Genomic DNA, 15933 nt, shown 5'->3' with positions numbered 1-15933 from the left:
GGCTGGAGTGTAGTGGTGCCATCTCAGCTCACTGCAACCTCTACCTCCCAGCTTCAAGCAACTCTCCTGCCTCAGCCTCCCAAGTACCTGGGATTACAGGCGTCCGCCACCACACCTGCCTAATTTTTGTATTTTTAGTAGAGACAGGGTTTCACCATGTTGGTCAGGCTGGTCTCAAACTCCTGACCTCAAGCGATCCTCCTACCTCGGCCTTGCAAAGTGCTGGGATTATAGGCATGAGCCACCGTGCCCGGCGTACTTTTTTCACACACACAAAAAAAGACAAAACTTAGGTCGATTGAGTGCTTCACTAGATGTGTACTCTGTCCTTGGCAGTTTTTACAGAGTATACTCTTAGCACTCTAGGTTTACCCCCGAAGGAGCAGGGTTCCCTCCCACCTTTCAGGGCTTATCTCCCTTCAATGTTTCCATTTCCAGTCTAGGGAATCATCTTTCTGCAGGGATGGACACAGATCGTTGGGGACCCAGCTCACTAAAAGAGTGAAGACTTCTCAATCTCGACTGATAACTCTATGGCCTTGTGGCACAACCACACCAGCATTCCTCGGACTGATAAACCCTGACAGTGATGGGGAAATGATTACGAGGAAATTGTTTTCTTACAACCATCTAACTTCTCATCTATCTTCGTTTTTCTGCTTGAGGTATACTTGTAAGTGTACTTGTCTTAATCTCCACATTTCCCGACTCTTATCCTCCACCTCTGTCAACTGTGGGTTTTTTCATTTTGCACCAGTTTTCTTCCTACAGTTTCTGGTAAATACTGCAATTAAAATTAATTTGTGTAGAATCAGTTTGAGTTTTGGGGGTTTATTTATTTATTTATTTATTTCGAGACAGAGTTTTCCTCTTTTGCCCAGGCTGCACTGCAGTGGCGCGATCTCGGCTCACCGCAACCTCCGCCTCCTGTGTTCAAGCTATTTTTCTGTTTCAGCCTCCTGATTAGCTGGGATTACAGGCATGCACCACCACACCCGGCTAATTTTTGCATTTTAGTAGAGAGAGGGTTTTACCACATTAGTCAGGCTGGTCTCGAATTCCTGGCCTCAAGAGATCCACCCGCCTCGGCCTCCCAAAGTGCTTGGATTATAGGCATGAGCCACCGCAGCCAGCCTAGTTTGAGCAGTTTTAAATTTTAACTATCCATCCTCACAGTTTTATACACACTGTGCTTGTGGACTTTCTTTGAATGAGACACTGTTTCCCAGATGCCCAAGGGCGTCTAAGCTGCAGGCCACCCACAGCTAGACTTAGATGGCAGCTACATGCAGAACGAGCTATTTACCTAGTGTGGGGGCCCAAACCTCAACATCTATCATTGCCAGATGTCACCCATACAAATCCTTCTATTAAGAGAGATGGAGCATTCTTTTCTATTAATTATCTACTCAGATTAGCTTCAAACTTTTCTTTATGTACTTGACCATTTTTTGTCCGACTATGTGCTTTCCTCATTTTCTAAAATCGTCATCCACGGTGTACATGCACTTACTGGATATTAATGGATGAGAAAAATGATCCTAAATATTTAGAATACTGTCATTTTCTATGCAATACTTTCTTCTCCCTTTCACACAAAAGGAACTGGGAGCTGCATGTGAGCATGTACACACAGGCATATGCCCAGTCATTTCTGGCCAGGAGAAAGCAATCTTCAACCACCTTCTGAAAGGAGACAGAAGCTCTCTACACCGCTTGCAACTCTCTAGGCCCAAGGTTGTTCTTTCTTTTTAAGTAACGGATCCTACTTCCTTTAACCACCTCCTGACAATAGCTTGGCAAGTGACAGCATTCAGCGACTGCCTCCATCAGAGTGCACAAAGGAGGCGGCTTCCCTTCTTCAGGAACCCTTCACAGTAACAAATGGAGACAAGATTTTCGAATAGAGACTTGTCATGTTTCCATGACGACATAAATCGCCTACGAAAATCTGCAGGAAGATTTTAGACCCTTAAGAGTTGAAAGCACCCTCTTCTTCCTTCGTAAAGCAGTCGAGGAATGTCAAAAAAAATTTTATGAAGGAGATGGGGAAAGAATTTTATTTTTCCAGGATTTAGACACATAATAAATAATAAATACTTAGATACATAATAAATAAGTTCCTCTTCCCTTATAAACAGAGAAATGGAATTTTTGTATGACCATAGTTGGCAGTAATCCATTATTCTAAGTCGCTACTTTTATTAAGAAGTGATTTGTACCAACTAATACATGCAGATGTTCTTCACAGCAGTAAAACTTGTTCCTTACATACTTATATTTCCTTGTTTCCTGGAAATGTCAGCGTTTTACAAATTAGCAACCAAAGCACAGCTTCCCCTCTGTTCTTTTACGACACTTTCCAGGGCCAAACCCTTCCTGCACACTCCTGTTGCCTCCCTTCCTCCCTCCCTCCCTCCCTCTTGTGGGGCCTGGCCCCATCAGTGACAGGCTGTCTGCAGGCTCTGCCTCTATAATTGCTCTTTCAGTATGTCCTCTAGAATGACTGTGGGCAACTGTGCTTAAGTGGAACAAGGCCTTAAAAAGGGAACATCTGTTTGTAGTGGGCACTCACTATTGGCGATTCAATTAATCAGGCATTCATTGAATGGAACTTTGTTCAAGTCTAACTTGAAATGTGCTCAGAAATAAGCCTGGCGCTGGAAGCTGCTGCCCAAATTTTGCCCACTTCGGGCACCAGAACATTGACTGCATTGTTCAGAAATCTAAAAATAGCTATCATGGCTATTTGGTTATCTGTGTAATTGTTGATCTCTCTCCACCTGGCAACAAGGTCCATGGAGGGAAGACATCTATCGGTCCACACTGCATTTCTAGCTTCATGCCTGGAGCACAGAAGAAATGCAATACTTTTTCTTGACTAAACGACTCTGTAATGAAAGCCAAATACATTTATTATGCACTTATCTACCATAGGAGTTGTAATTCTGATGCAAATATCCAGGTCCTCTTCAACTAAAGAACTGGTTTGCATTCTTTCTTATTTAACTCCCACATCAATCCTATTAGTAGGCAGTGTGTAAACCCTTTACAAATGAGTTCGCCGATGTTCAGAGCAGGCACGACCTGACCCATGGGTTAGCGCTAGGATGGATGTATCTCATCCCAGAGCCAGTTCTCTTTCTAGTAACTCATCGTCATTATCATCGTCTAGCCCAGGGTCCGTGCTTCCTCTCACCCTGTTAACCTCTGTCTGCACTTCTGAGAGCCTTGCATGTGCTGTGTGCTCTGAGACATCATTTTTTCTATGCTGGCCTGTGTTTCTTTTTTCTGCTTATGACCTGGATCCAAGGCAGGTGCATTTTTACCAGCTTTGCTGCATTGGAGGCTTTGCTACCATTTAAAGAACGCTGCAGACCATTCACCCTGTTTCTTAGGACAGAGCATGACTTCTCTCCATGAAGCTAATGCTGCCGCTCTGCTGGAAACTTGAACTTCTGTGCTCTGCTTGCACCAGTATTTTCTGCCTTGCTGAGACGACACAAGTGTTTTAAACCTTTTCAATGAGAAGAGAAAATTTTCTGATTGGGGTTTATATTAGAATTTATTGCTTGTAACAAATGACTCCAAAATTTAGCCACATAAAGCGATAAATATTTTTTATCTCATAAAGTTTCTGAGGGTCAGTAATCCAGGAATGGCTTAGCTGGATTCTAGCTCAGGGTCTCCCAGGAAGTCATGTGAAGGGTTGTCTGGGTCTTGGATCCACTTCTAAGATTTCTTACTTCCATGGCTTTTAGTGGGAAGCCTCAGTTCCTCCTGACACTGGCCTCTCCACAGGGCTACTTGAATGTCCTCATGACATGGCAGCTTGCTGCCCCCTGAGAGAGCACAAGGAGGAGGCCACAATGCCTTTAATGATCCACTCTCAGACGTTATGCCCCACCACTCCCACCATCTTCTGTTTGTTAGAAGTGAGTCCCCAAGTCCAAGCACACTGAAGAGGAGGGAATTAAGCTCTATGTAAGGTAAAAGTATCAAAGAACTTGTGGGCATATTGTAGGACGGCATGTGGATGCCATGAGATGCTTGCATAGCAACTTTACACCCCCTCCCTGGCTGGAGCAGCCCCAGGGAGGTGGGAGCTGCATTCCACATCCCTGTCCTAGATATGATGATAATTAGATGGATGCAAAAGGAAAGTCTTTACTCTCAAGGATGGCACAGCCTGGGAGGGAAGAAAGTCATCTACACAGGTAGCATGAGGTAAAATATAGCATGGGGCATGCTACAGAGAGATGCAGGTCAGAGAAGGAACAGAGAGATCAGACAGGAGGATTTGAAGGTAGAGTGTTTGTTGACTCCTCTGAAAACTTCACCTCATCAGCAAGATCCCAAAGTCCTGCTTTGGCAGCTGCTCTGAACATGACCATACAGCTGTTCAAAGGTTCTGGAGGAGCAGCCCCCAAAAATCTTGCCCACTAAGTCTCCATGAGATGGCTCAAACTGGGCCTGGCTCTGCCATCCCTTAGTAGGGGGTTGAGGGCTGGCCCAGCCTTCTCTCCATAAATTTTGCCAGCACAAATAAGCCCTCAAGGAGTCATTTAAACCCAGATCTGAATATGTTGATTGAGCCCACTCATCTGCCGTTCACCCACCCACTGGGGAATATCATAGTCCCAGACCTGCTTCTGCCCCTAGAGGATTGTGTATGAGATAGGTCATGCATCAAGGCTCCAATAACAGGGTCCACCAGAGGCTCTGTTGTGGCTGGGACAGCAGGCCTTTGGTGATGCAGTTGAAGAGCACCCTGTCCCTGTGACTTACATCACAATACTAGAAAAGCTGTGGCACAAGGAGCATCTCTGGGATGTCAGGGTAGAAACGCATGGATTATGGGACCCTCCCAATGTGCCCAGAGCCTCACTGTAGTGTACACTCAGGCTGATGAAGGGAAGGGCTTTCTTGTGATTACTTCCAGGAGCCAAAGTGGCCATGAGCTTAAAGGACATCAAGACAAGCTTGGGTTACACATTCACTCCCAGGTGTGAGCTTTGGAGGCAGGCATTCCCATGCCACCGAGAAGCAAGTGTCTGCCCCATGTAGGGCAGGGAAGGAAGGGCTCAGGAGGAGTGGCATCTGCTGACCAGAAATAAATCTAACAATAGCTACTTCCATTAGCTGCCCACTGAATGTTAAGCCCTTAAATCCTGTGAAGAATGGAAAGAAGATATGGAGTGTGGCCCTGGGTGGCAGCCTAGGGTGTGGGGGATAGACAGGGATTGGAGTCCTAGCCCCACTCAACCCTAACCCGCAGTCTGACGTAGAATATCCCTTTGCAGCATGCAAATGAGACTGGACTCAAGAGTAGGATTCTGTCGTACATGTTATCTTATCCCTTAAGAGAGACAAAATGCACAATGAATGAATTGAAGAATGGCATGAAACTGCCTAGTAACCACAAGGATGGCCAGCAAAGTAAATGGGCCAGGAGCTGAGAGATAGGAAATTTTGGGTTGAGTAACCCAGGAGAGGTTCCTGGAAGAGAAGAACCCTGAGCTGGGCCTTAAAGAATAGCTAGAATCAGGGCAAGCTGGTAAGAGGAGAGCACCATCAATGGAGAAACAGTGCTGCCTTGCTCAGAAACTTTCAGCATCTTCCCAGACACAGTGCTTGCTTCCACACCTGGCATCCAGGCTCTCTGCCGCCTGGCCCTACCTCTTATCCAGTCTGGGCACTTTGCACAGCCTCCAAGACCCCACCCTGCACCCTGAGTAGCCACCCTGATCAGTTCACCTGCTCTCTGAACCTGCCATACAGACTCAGACTGGTGCCTGAATTCCCTTCATCCACTTGTCTGTCGACATCCCTCAGTACTGCTTTCCCCAGTCCTCACTCTCTATCAGAGTTAAGCATTCCTTTCCTTCTTGCCCTCTGAGCCCTGTCCCATTTGATCCATCCTGCCTTTTCTTAGAATCACACATGGTCAGGTCTAGATACCTGAACTCTAGACACCTCATCCATTCCATGGCTTACACATCCGTGTAGGCCACTTGCCATGACCATGGCTAGTATTTGGCAGTTGCCAAATGAATGGACGAATGGATGGATGGATGGATGGATGGATGGATGGATGGATGGATGAATGAATGATCAAGAAAAAATATGGTTGCACAAGAAGGGGAGACCATGTAACAGGGGACCATGAACTCCTGTCAAGAGGCAATGGGCATGACGGGGCAAGAGTGTGGCTCGTATTGCTCTCAGTCAAGCATCTCAGGGCTGGAGGAGCTCAGGTGTCATCTAGCCCGGTCTGTGTCATGTAACTCTACAGCATTGCAGGCAGAAGGCCAGGCCCTGCACAGGCACCTCCAGGGAGGGCAGGCGGAGCACACTGCAGCTCTGGCACATTGCCAAAGTGTAGCAGGAAGGCTGTGGCCTGAGGGGCTTGACTGACCTGAGCTCAGACCCCCAACTCTGCTATTTGCTAATTTGCTAGTTGCATTGCCTTATGCAAGCCACTTTATCTCTCTGAGCCTTGGTTACCTCCCTTATAAAAGGGGCATAATAGTACCTGTTCTCAAAGTTGTTATAAGAGCTATAAAGAATATACAAAATAAAACAAAACCCTCCAGCTTATAAAAGGCAACTAACGAATGGTAGCTAATTTTCTTTTTATGACATAATATTAGTTGTTGCATGTGACTGGAGAAGGTTTTACAGAGAGTACAAAGAAAGTTCTTTTCTCTTTTATTTTTTCTTGTTTTTTCCATTTTCTATTATTTGGCTCATTTTCACACCTTGACAAAGAAGGTTTTAAGAAATGGAATTTGGGCTTAAATCTAACCATCTGTCATAACTACAGTGAACCTATTCTGAAACTCATGATCCGGTCTCATGTGAAGATGATGTGCCAGAGTTGTTCAAGATCAGGGGTTATCAAACTTTCCCAGAGACATGTCCCATTGATAGTGCTCACAGGTGAGACACTCCCCAGCCCACAGGGGCCACTGCAGAGATACAGGAGGTGGAGGTGGCAGAGGATAGCCTGCAAGAGGTGACCCAGAAACAGTGCTGAGGAATCATGTCTACCTATCTCAGTGCTGGTTCTGGAAGCAGGCAGGGCTGTGACAGAGAACCCAAGTTTCTGCCGTCCTATGTTCAGGAGCCAGGTTGTTACTGATTTGGTCCTGGGAGGCCCAGACCCAAATACCAGGAGCCCATCTAACTGGCAAGGCTTTGGCTCTGAAGGATAGAGGGAAGGAGGGAGGGACTCTGGCCTCTGGCAGGTAATGGTGGCGACAGCCCCAAATGTCCCCTGGGCTAGCCCTGGGTCTGTGTGTAGGGCTGAAATGGTTCAGAAGTCAGGTCAGAAAGGAGATTGAACCTAAAGAGGTGGAGAAGTGAGGATGAGGGGTTAGGAAGGGATGCAAGAACAGCCTTGTTGCTGGGGTGGGTGGGGTGCTGTGAACAGAATCAGGAGGGCCTCAGCTTCTTCCCAAAGCCCATTTTCATTTCCTCCCAATTTCCACCTCTCAGTGAGGGACTACCACCCCCCCAGCCAGAGTCCTGGAGTCTCCCCACACTGTCCCCGACCTTACCTCCCACCACTCATGAGTTTCTAAGTCCTGCCCATTCTCCCTCTAGACCCAGCACCCTCTTCTCTGCCCCCTGCTTCCCCCTCTTCCTAACTGCACAGTCTCCTGCCTGGCCTCTTGCCTCCACCCTTCCTTCTGTCCACCATTAACACTGCTGCCAACATTCTCTTTCCAAAAACTAACCTGGCCTCACTCATCCTTGGCTAGAAGTCATTTGGCAACTTTTTGTTACAGTGGAGACTGTCCCCTTAACATGGCTGGCAAGGGCCTCCATGGTCTCTCTATCCTCTTATGCCCTTCCCCACTAAATGTGAGTCCAGCCACCCACACTGCCTGCAGGTCCCCACGGGGCCTTTTTCTACTTGCTTGGGTTCCATAGCACCCAGCATCTTGTTAGACAGACCATAAGCACCAAGTACATATTTTGTGAATGAATGAGTGAATGAATGAATGAATGAGTGAAGATGAATGATGAGGGAATCTAAGAGGAGGAAACAATTTGGCAGAGAAAACAAGATGATTTAGGTCTAGAGACATTAAGTCTGAGTTGTTGGTAGTGTCTTTTTCCATTTTCTGTTGCATATAACAGAATATTGGAAACATGGTAATTTATAAGAAATAAAATGTATTTCTCACAGTTCTAGAGGCAGGAATGTCCAAGGCCAAGGAGACATATCCGGTGAGGGCCTTTTTGTTGGTGGGGATTCTGCAGAGCCCTGAGGCAGCACAGGGCGTCACATGGTGAGGGGGCCATGTGTGCCAGCTCTGGTCTCTATCTCTTCTTATAAAAGCTACCAGTCCCACTCCAACAGTAGCTCGTTAATCAATTACCTATTAATACGCTCATCCAGGAATTGATTGATTCATTCATGAGGGCAGAGCCCTCATTATCCAGTCACCTCTTAAAGGCCCCGCCTTTCAATACTGCCACACTGGGGATGAAGTTTCAACATGAGCTTTACGGGAGACAAACATTTGAACCACAACAATGGGGCACCTTGGCGGGGACCCAGGCTGCACTGGAAAGGAGAGTCTGAAGCTCAGGGAAGCATCTCTTAAAAGCCAATGATCTCTCTTCACATACGAGCCAGTTCCCTTAGAGAAATACAGAGATCAGGAGGTCAAATAACTGGCAAGTGGCCCAGAGTTACCAAATCAGCTTTATCAACTGAGACAGCCTCAGAGCTAGAAAGACATTATAAGGACCTTGTTTGGCTTAATTCTTTCATTTTACAAATGAGGAAACGTATGCTCAGCGCAGGGAAAGGCCTGCTAGCATAAGGCAGTGCTAACGCGAGAGCCGCTGTCCCCATCGCAGTCCAGGCTCTTTCTCCTGCCTCCTGCGGCCTCCTTGCTCATGGCACTCCTCACTGAGCCCTGAAGGAGGGAGTTATCCATGAGGGAGAAAGAGGGGCTTGGAAGAGCCTGACTCCACAGATATTCATGCCCTAACTCCTCCTTTCCCACGATGCAGCTTCTTGTGCCCCCAAAGGAGAATAGACCCAATAAAGACCCCAGAAGCCACAGAGCTCGTGCATTGACTCTCATGCACTTAACAAACAGGATGGACCCTCACGGCCTCCGTAGCAGCTACATTTTTAAATTCTGTTTTAAACACTGCCAGCCGTCTACTCTCCAGCCCCATACCAGGTCATAAACAGCTGATTAGAAACCATGAGAGTGGTTGCAGAGAACAAGAAAACTGACACACTGACTCAAAAAAGCAGCAGATGAGGATCATTTAGGTTAAGGACCAACAGCCAAGAGCACAGGAAGATGCTCCTACACAGAGCCCAACACAAGGTGCAGCTGTGATCTCCAAATTATGTTCAGTCTGTGTTGCTTACGTACGATCTGCAAATGTTTAGATGTTTCACGAGGATGTTCATCTAAAGTGATTAAGATTGTTAACGTTCTGGCAGTCCTAGAAGCAAGCCCTCTGCGATTCAAATGGGGGAATATCCTCAAGAAATCTGGGCAACAAAAGTTGTTCATTATAAAAACGGTGGGAAGGGAATTGGCATTCATTGATATGCCACAATATATCAGACAGTGTGCCTAATGGATTGTCTCGTTTAATTTCACAACTCTTTAGCTTTGCACATAGGAGGCATTCAATATTTTTTGACTTCATGAATGATTGAATGGGCTGGGTTTTTTCCATCTCATTGACGAGGTTGGGAAAAAGCCCTGAAGATTAGAATTACCTGCTCGTGGTCACACTGTGTGGAGCTGAGAGCCTGAGCTTTCTCCAAGGCACAGCTGCTATTGCCACAACCCAACCTGGGTCAACTTTGCAAGAAGGGAAACTTGCACACTTCCTTACGAAACAGTGAAACTAACCCTCCAGCCACTCTCAGTGCTGCAAGCACTGATGGAAAGCGTGCAGTGTTTGCAGCCCTGTGTCAGCAGCACTGCTTCCAGGCAGATGGTGTTCCATATCACATATGCTTTCTTTGATTAACAGGAATGAATTCAGGGCATGGACGGACATCAAGCCTGTGAAACCAATAAAGGCCAAACCCCAGTACAAGCCCCCAGATGATAAGATGGTTCATGAGACCAGCTACAGTGCCCAGTTCAAGGGAGAGGCCAACAAGCCAACAGCAGCTGACAATAAGGTCATTGATCGCAGAAGAATACGCAGCCTTTACAGTGAACCCTTCAAGGAACCCCCAAAGGTGAGACAGACCTTGTGGAAATCCATCAGCACAGCCTGGACCATAAGGGTTAACTGCAGCAGAGCATGGGGCGGACTGCTGTCAACTCTGGCCAGGCCCCCATGGGCATCTTTAAAATCCCTGCTTCCTCTCAAGCACACTGAGACCTGGGACATCTTCAATGGGAACCTTTGATAAACTCAAAGGGAGCATTAAAGAGGAATATCACCTAAAATAAAGACAGTTTAAAGGCTGGCAGATTTCTAGGGAACTAGCTTCCAATTTTGAGAAATCCAGATAAACAGTGGCAGAAAATCTCACCTAAGCCCTAAATCCCTTTGTCTTAAAATAGCTGTGCTTGCTGGGAGCAGTGGCTCACGCCTGTAATCCCAGCACTTTGAGAGCCTGAGGTGAGTGGATCACCTGAGGTCAGGAGTTCCAGACAAGCCTGGCCAACATGGTGAAAACCCCACCTCTACTAAAAATACAAAAAATTAGCCAGATGTGGTGATGCATGCCTGTAATCTCAGCTACTTGGGAGGCTGAGGCAGGAGAATCGCTTGAACCTGGGAGGTGGAGGTTGCAGTGAGCCGAGATCACACCACTGCACTCTAGCCCGGGTGACAAGAGCAAGACTCTGTCTCAAAATAAAATAAAAACAGAGCTGTGTTTGGGCCCCGGAAGCACTGGCCAAGTATTGCAGGTTCCCATGCTTGGCTCCCCTCCCGCCAGATCCTGCCCTGCCTCATCCTCAGCTCCAATCACTGGACACTTTCTTCCCTCCCTAGTCCCTGAAAAGCACCTGCCCTCTCTCATCTTCTCAGGCTAAACACCATCCACCATGCCTTCTCAGTCTGTCACAACGCACCTGCCACATCAGCTGTAAGATGTGTTCCCTGCAGTAGTTACCAAAATGAACAGGTTATGAAAGTGGACTCAGGGATTTTCCTAAGGTAACATTCCTCCACCTTACATAGGAGTTCCTGAGCGGGAGAAACGTGCTGGAGATATAGCTGGTGAAGCAGGAATCCTACAAGCCATGCAACCTAGCATATTACTGATGCCAGGCCCCATGGAATTGTACAAATATCCGCTGTCCTCTGTATAATAGCAGAAAATGCCTGAGAACGTAAATAGCTCTGGAACCTAATTAGCCTTTTCTCTGCTTTTGTCCTAAAGTCTTACACTCAAGTGGAGTTGCCTATTTGGCCCAGGACCAGTTTATGGGTAAGGTAACTAACCGACCCAGTTTGCCTGGGATTCTTCCATTTTAGCACTGAAAGTTCTGTGTTCCAGGAAACCTCTCAGTTCCAGGCAAACCAGGACGATTGGTTCCCTTCCTCACAGGTCAGGAGTGACTGAAAACCACTGCGCCTCAGTGAGCGAATGATCCAGCCTGCAAGGCCCAGCATCAGCTCTGTCCATCCAGAGATGGGGTGGGACGCGGGGCATGGGGTCGGCATTGGACAAAAGAGGACATAGGGACGAAGGAGGGAAAATGAGGGAAATCTAGAGATGGGTGAGGGGGGTGGCCTATTGAGGGGTCCCTTTCAGTGACTCCAGAGTTTCCTGAGAAAGAGCTGCTGAGGCCATCTTCTCTGGATGAGGGGAACGGAGCTAGAGAAGGGAGGCTGGGGAGAGTGGAGTGAGCTTGGAACAGCTGCTCTGGGGGACATGGTTGGGGAGCCAGGCAGAGAGGAGGAGCAGAGGGCTGGCAGTGGGAGGCATAGCTGAGACTAGAGATGCCCGGGCCAGAAGCATCTCAGTGAGGACACTTCTCCATATGAGTGAGCCAACCTAGAGACAGAAACAGGGAAGCCAGCGGGTGCTGCAGTGACCCACCACCAGAACTTCTGCATCTTACAAAGGTTTATTTCTTATTAATGTCCATGGTGGGTCGGCTGCCGCTCTACCTCTTGTTGCCTCCTCATCTGGGATGGCAGAGCAGCCTCTCTCTGTGGCAGAGGAAAAGAGAGCGCTGGGCAGCACAGGCTGACTCTCGCGTCTTCTGCCTGAAGGTGACCCAAGTCACTGCTCACATTTCATTGACTAAAGCAAAATTCTATGCCTGTGTCCCAACATGATGAGATGTAACATCCTACAGGGAGGGGCTGAAATATTCCCCAACAGTGGTATGGCCCACCGCCTGGGGTAGTCGGGGGAAGGCTGGCAGGACAAGGGAGCCCACGTGGCCAGTGAGTGCTGCCAAAGCGGTGGAACAGGGAGTTCAGATGGGAGAAGCCGAATGCCCTGATGTCCCTGGAAACCCCTTATATACCGTCCTCCACCTGGGCCAACCTTTGTCATCACCGTTATTCCTTCATTAATCACACCTTCTCTCTAAATTCTCTCCCACTCCCCCCCTTTTCGTGTTTCTGTGTTTTCGGTCTGTCTGTCTCTCGGTGCAGGTGGAGAAACCTAGTGTTCAGAGTTCCAAACCAAAAAAGACCTCAGCGAGCCATAAGCCCACGAGGAAGGCCAAAGACAAGCAGGCAGCGCCCGGCCAGGCCGCCAAGAAGAAGAGCGTGGAGGGCCCTGGTGCCGCCAAGCCCGCCGACAAGGAGCAAAGCAAAGAGATGAACAATAAACTGGCTGAGGCAAAAGAGTAAATTTCCCTGCACTTTCCTTTTACTCTCCTCTCTCTCTCCCTCCCACCTTTTTTTTTTTTTAAACCAACCAACCAACAAAAAAAGGCCACAAAATTAATTAGAGGCTTCTCATCTGCCTTGGTCTTGAGTGTTCCCGGAGCTGTTTGGTTTGGCTTCTTTTGATGGAAGAATCCTGCTTCAAAGGCTGAGTGGCAGGCCTCCTCCTGAGGGTAGCCCGGGAGTCCAGCCAGCCAAGGCCCCTGGAGCACCAGGAAGCATTGCCACTGGCTGTGCCCTCCCCTGTGACTCCGACTGCATGCTGAACAGTAAGGCGGGCAGGTCGGAGAGGTGAAAGGAATCTCCTGGCAGTGCTTGGAAGTGTCTGTAGGGTGTCCTCCTCCCAGGTCCCCCAGATCTGTGTCACTGGTCGATTTTGAACTTTAGATACTCGTGTTCTTTTCCAAAATTCAGAGAATCGTCAAGTGCTACAGAAGCTCAGCCTGGGCTTCAGCAACTGACAAAATTTGAGTTAAATAAAAACAACAACAAGAAAGAAACAACCTTGGCCTTAATGCCGCTAAAAGGGAGTTGTGTCTGTGAAGTAGTCTTTTCACAGAATCGTCCACGAGACGTGTGCGCCTGTGCTTGGTTTCCTATCAGTGGGCTTCAATTGTATGCCAAGTCATGGATATGGCACTGAGCCAAAGCCAGGCCAGGGCTGGTAATAAAAGGTTAGGTGTTTTAGGTGCATTCTAGCTGTCATAGGAAGGTCACAAAAATGAGGAGGCTGTTTTCCTCTGATTCCCCTCGGCCGACCACCCGTTCAGTGCTGGTTTCGCAGAGCGACTAGTTGGAGGTATCTGAGGAAGAAAGTTCAAGGTGTAGGGATAGTGCATTTGGAATGTGACTTTCCGTTGCTGAGAGATCCAAGGGCGCGTAGACGTAGTGGCAAGTGTGGCGATGTTTACCCTCCCTTCCTGAACCGCCCTGGTCTGCTCCTCAGAGAGGGCAGCAGTGCCAGGCCTCAGGACAGGGAGAATGTCTGTGACTTAGCTGCAGACTAGAAGACTGCCCTGCTAACTGATTAGCAAGCAGCTTTGACCTCATTCATATAGAAAAGCAGCTCTCAGTATATTCCGTGTCACGTGTGTGTGTGTGTGTGTGTGTGTGGCCAAAGCCCTGAGGGTGGCAAGTGCCACCTTAGCTGTGCTAGAGTTGTGTTGTAGGAATTAGTCAGGGAGTTGTTGTGGAAAAAAACCCCAGTGCTTGTGAGGGAATGCAAAATAGTTACCAGAAAAAAATCTTTGCCAATGTGACGTGTATATTGCTCAGCACACTTTATATCTCCTGTCCTTAAAATCCTTCTCGTCCCCAGCATTCTGACACGCGGGGCTGCCATCCGGTGTCAGGCCCCGGCTCAGGCTTGCTCTTCTTTTGTAATGAAAGGGGTGAAGAGTGAGAGTCTCACAGTTCCTCACCTCAAAAATCCCTTTAAGTCCTTCCGGTTTGGAGGAAGTGGAGCCTCTTCCTTATAAGCAAACTCTCTCTTATTCTGACCATTCAGGCAGCAAAGTCCCTGCTTCACTGTCATTTTGGTTGTCGCCTTGGGGCTGAACAAGAAGCCTTTTGCAAATTAATTTGGCATGTGTGACGTGAGCCATAATTATTAACACAGAACCGGAATACCAGAAACGAAGTCGTTGGTGGGGCCCACTGCGACCTTCCTTTCTGTCTCAGGGTTTGAATCTGTGAGGAAGGAGGTGAAAGAAGGTGGAAAATGCTGGTGAGTCTCAGGGTTTTGAATGCTATCGGGAAATGACTGGAGTAGATCTCGGTACTGATTCCAACTCTTTGCCAGCTAATCTTAACATTTACCAGAAAGTTCTATCAACATGATCTTAATTGTATCCAGAGGATTTGCCAATGCACGTTCAGTCTCTCAAGATTTGGCCTTAGTCAGACATGTTGATGCTAGCCACAGTTTGGATTTCTCCATAGAATAATCATTTATTTCTGCAGATCAAGTAAATCAGAGTTTACAGTGCACAGGGGATCACGCGTTTAGTGTTCACTTACTAGAAGCCTGTGTGCCAGGCCCTGTGCTAGGTGTGGTGGGCAGTATAAATAAATCTGTTTCTCCATAGCCACACAACCAGAGAGTGACATGACTTGATCCCTGTGACCAAGTCAAGCTGGTGTTGCCCAAATCGCAGTTTGCCATCATTGCTTTCCACGCCCGTCACTGCCCCAGGGACCAACTTCCTACCCTGCCCACCCGAGGCTTTAGAGGACCTGCAGAGTGTCTTTTCCACCCTGTCAGTAGCCCCTTCTGTTTAATACACCCACTGAGAAAAGCCTGTTTGTAGTTCACTTCGACTCTTGAATGTGTCACTTCACTGGCAAGAAACTTCCTTTAATTTCTACTGTTTACAAGTAAGACTCAGCCAGTCTCATTCTATATCCCAAACATACTGAATGAAACTGATTTTGGTTCCACAAGCAGTGTTTGGGTGTTGCCTTCCTGAAGGTGACCAAGCTTCCAATGCTTGTCCCACTGATCTCTGTACATTACTCTGTGGTTCCCCGTCCTTCCCTGGCCAGGGAGCTGGGACGGAAGCTTTCCTGCTGTTTCCCTGCCTGCAAAAGCAGCCCCGACAGCTGCGTATTGGCTTCCCTCAGCAATCCGTCCTCTGTCTGTGCTCCCATTCGGGCCACATCGCTTTGCCTCTCTGAGGCAGACAGGAAGTGTCTAATTATGATTTTGTGGCCTGGGTTTTGTTGCATACCACAGATTGTCTATGTAACGTGTAGCGCACACCTCTCTTGGTGCTATTTCATTCCTGCTGTAAGAGAATGACAAAAATATTCATGTATAGCCAATTGATTGTGACGTGCTTGTGGTCTGTGCTTGCTCAGAAAAACAAACCAACCAACGGTTTTTCCAATTATAAATAAATGCTAAAGACGAACACCACTTTCTTGATCTTATTTCCTTGGTGAGGCCCACCCAAGTAGGTGAAGGAACAAACGTTTGCCATTTGAGCCATTCTCTGCAAGATGAGCTGTGCCCTGCAGTCTTCCTGGGGCTCTCCATAATGCAGCTTGACTCTTTTAGATTGCCTCTCA

General features: G+C 47.7%; 1 protein-coding gene across 3 annotated transcripts in view; it reads left to right on the top strand.

Moving 5' to 3' along the window:
• Window positions 1-15933, top strand: part of MAP6 (microtubule associated protein 6) — an 83569-nt gene that overhangs the window by 51953 nt on the left and 15683 nt on the right. For all 3 annotated transcript variants that reach the window (XM_017533019.2, XM_037740136.1, XM_017533018.2), the window contains exons 2-3: window positions 10027-10240; window positions 12628-12824. In XM_017533019.2, coding sequence (XP_017388508.1) covers window positions 10027-10240; window positions 12628-12824 — 411 coding nt within the window. The remainder of the gene's footprint in view (window positions 1-10026; window positions 10241-12627; window positions 12825-15933) is intronic.

Source organism: Cebus imitator, unplaced genomic scaffold (genome assembly GCF_001604975.1).
Source record: "Cebus imitator isolate Cc_AM_T3 unplaced genomic scaffold, Cebus_imitator-1.0 Scaffold79, whole genome shotgun sequence".
Classification (NCBI taxonomy): domain Eukaryota; kingdom Metazoa; phylum Chordata; class Mammalia; order Primates; family Cebidae; genus Cebus; species Cebus imitator.
The sequence above is the reverse complement of the archived record's forward strand: the minus strand, read 5'-3'. Positions and strand labels throughout refer to the sequence as shown.